The sequence below is a fragment of the Plectropomus leopardus genome, unplaced genomic scaffold, assembly GCF_008729295.1.
Source record: "Plectropomus leopardus isolate mb unplaced genomic scaffold, YSFRI_Pleo_2.0 unplaced_scaffold25798, whole genome shotgun sequence".
Lineage (NCBI taxonomy): Eukaryota > Metazoa > Chordata > Actinopteri > Perciformes > Serranidae > Plectropomus > Plectropomus leopardus.
In genome coordinates, this window is record NW_024628043.1 from 1 (window position 1) to 1,951 (window position 1,951).

Sequence of the window (1,951 nt, forward strand, 5' to 3'; positions counted from 1 at the left end):
CCAATGATGCTTTAAACCTTTTGGTAAATTTAACGTGGCGTAACTCACCTCCTGCTGAGAGGACGTTCCCTCACCGCTGTCTTCATCCTCACCTGGACCGCCCTGAAGATGAGACACATGATTTTGTTAAATGAATTATGGAAAAAGCACCATTGAGAATAAATGTAAAAAAATATATATATAAAAGCATTAAAACAACCACATTATTTCTTTCACCACAGACTGTAAGTTTGGAGATTTATTGTTGTAAATATTTTGGAACAATAAAACAAATTTTATCTTAAAAAAAGCCTTACCCTCTTTTGCTGCCACTTGTAAAAGTCCACCACAGTGCTGCGCAGCTGCGGGACGAGGTCTTTACGGATCAGGTTGACGGACGAATCCGTCTGCTCTGACGTCACACCGACAGACGTCTTCAGCTTCCCGTAGAGCTCATGAATGTTGGACAATTCCTGCAAAAGGACAAAAAACTCACAACTTCAATCCAGCACTCTGAAAACTGGGTATTACGCCAGAAAAATTATAAATCAGCAAAAAAGATTATAGCGGCCTCCTGGCCACAGCTGCAGCCCCTCAGTATGAATCACTGTAGAGACGGAGTAACAGTCGTTTCTTTCCTGTTTTTCTTTCTGTTTAATTACGGTTTTTAACTTTCTTTGCTCACCTCCAGCAGCTCGATGTTGATCAGCTCCTGTGGACGACACGCTCGCTCAATAAACTCCTCACACAGCGCCGACTTCTCCAGCTTCCTGTTCTTCCTGAAGACGAGCTGGCAGGAGAGGAGGAGGAGGAGGAGGAGGAGGAGGAGGAGGAGGAGGCAGCAGAAGGGGTTGATTTTTTTTTAAAAAGCAAACTCAAGACCAAGATTTAGGATACAGCTCAAATATTATTCAATTTAAAAGGTATAAAGAAAAATGATGGGATATTATCAACTTTCTGATTAACAGTAATATTAAGATAACTGATTGTTTGTTTTTGGTAAATTTAATATGATTTGTGAAAAAGAAAGGTAAATATAGAAATGTTGGCCATTTGTATCTATATTTACAGTAGCGTCTGTTATTAGTCAGAAGGAGGCAGGTGTTATAAGATTTTCTTCTTCCTGCTCCTGTTTGTTCACAGAACGTGTGGAAGTGTTACGAGAAAAAAGTGTATTTGGGGTTTTTGTAATAGTTTTGGAAATTTCACACTGAAATGGGCAAATAAACCGAATCTGAATGAATATTTAGGGTTTTAGGTGAATATCGGTTGTGAATGTGTGTATGCTCACCGGAGTGGGCATGGCGGTGAAGTTAAAAGCTTTGAGGAACATGAGCTGTCGCAGGATGTAAACGACGTCCAGGTGCTGAGCGTCCACAGCGTCCCTCTCAAACTTCTTCATGTCCTCCCAGTCCTTCAGCGCCACCCGAATCTGCAGCAGGAACCACAATAAGAACTTTTATTTCCAGTATTAGTTTATGTAATTTATGACCGATAACGTGTTGCGTTGCTGACCTGCTCTGAGGGCGAGGCGGTCTGACACTGATACAGGCTGTACAGCAGGTAAAGTCCTCCCACTCTGATCTGGAAGCTGAACGGAGGCAGGAAGAAGGTGCAGGCGGCGTCCAGAATCAGGCGACTGAACGCTCGCTTCTCGTGCTTCACAGTGCCGCTGCAAAACAACATGAGACACACTGTGTTAGACACCGAAAATGTCACATCCAGCCATACTCCGACATGACTTTTTTTCTTTTATTGTGTAATGCAACACAAGACAAGCGAGAGACATGATAGGGACGACAATATGTGTGAGACAAAAAGGACAGTGCAAAATTGGACAGGACAGGAGAAGACAAGACCAATTAATCGAACGAGGAATAACAAATTGGTACATTGTGTTGTGTGTTGAGAGTGTTGAAAGGCATTTTTGCGGTGTGTGTGTGTGTGTGTGTGTGTGTGTGTGTGTGTGTGT

The 1,951-nt window shown here is 42.5% G+C and overlaps 1 protein-coding gene across 1 annotated transcript; it reads right to left on the minus strand.

Moving 5' to 3' along the window:
• Positions 1-48: 48 nt before the first annotated feature.
• LOC121966758 (snRNA-activating protein complex subunit 1-like) lies at positions 49-1,651 on the minus strand (the record flags this gene model as incomplete). The annotated part of the gene is made up of 5 exons (XM_042516825.1): positions 49-102; positions 297-452; positions 665-769; positions 1,271-1,411; positions 1,495-1,651. Coding segments are annotated over 5 exons (613 nt in total), but the record flags the coding sequence as incomplete, so codon positions are not given.
• Between the last annotated feature and the right edge of the window lie 300 nt (positions 1,652-1,951).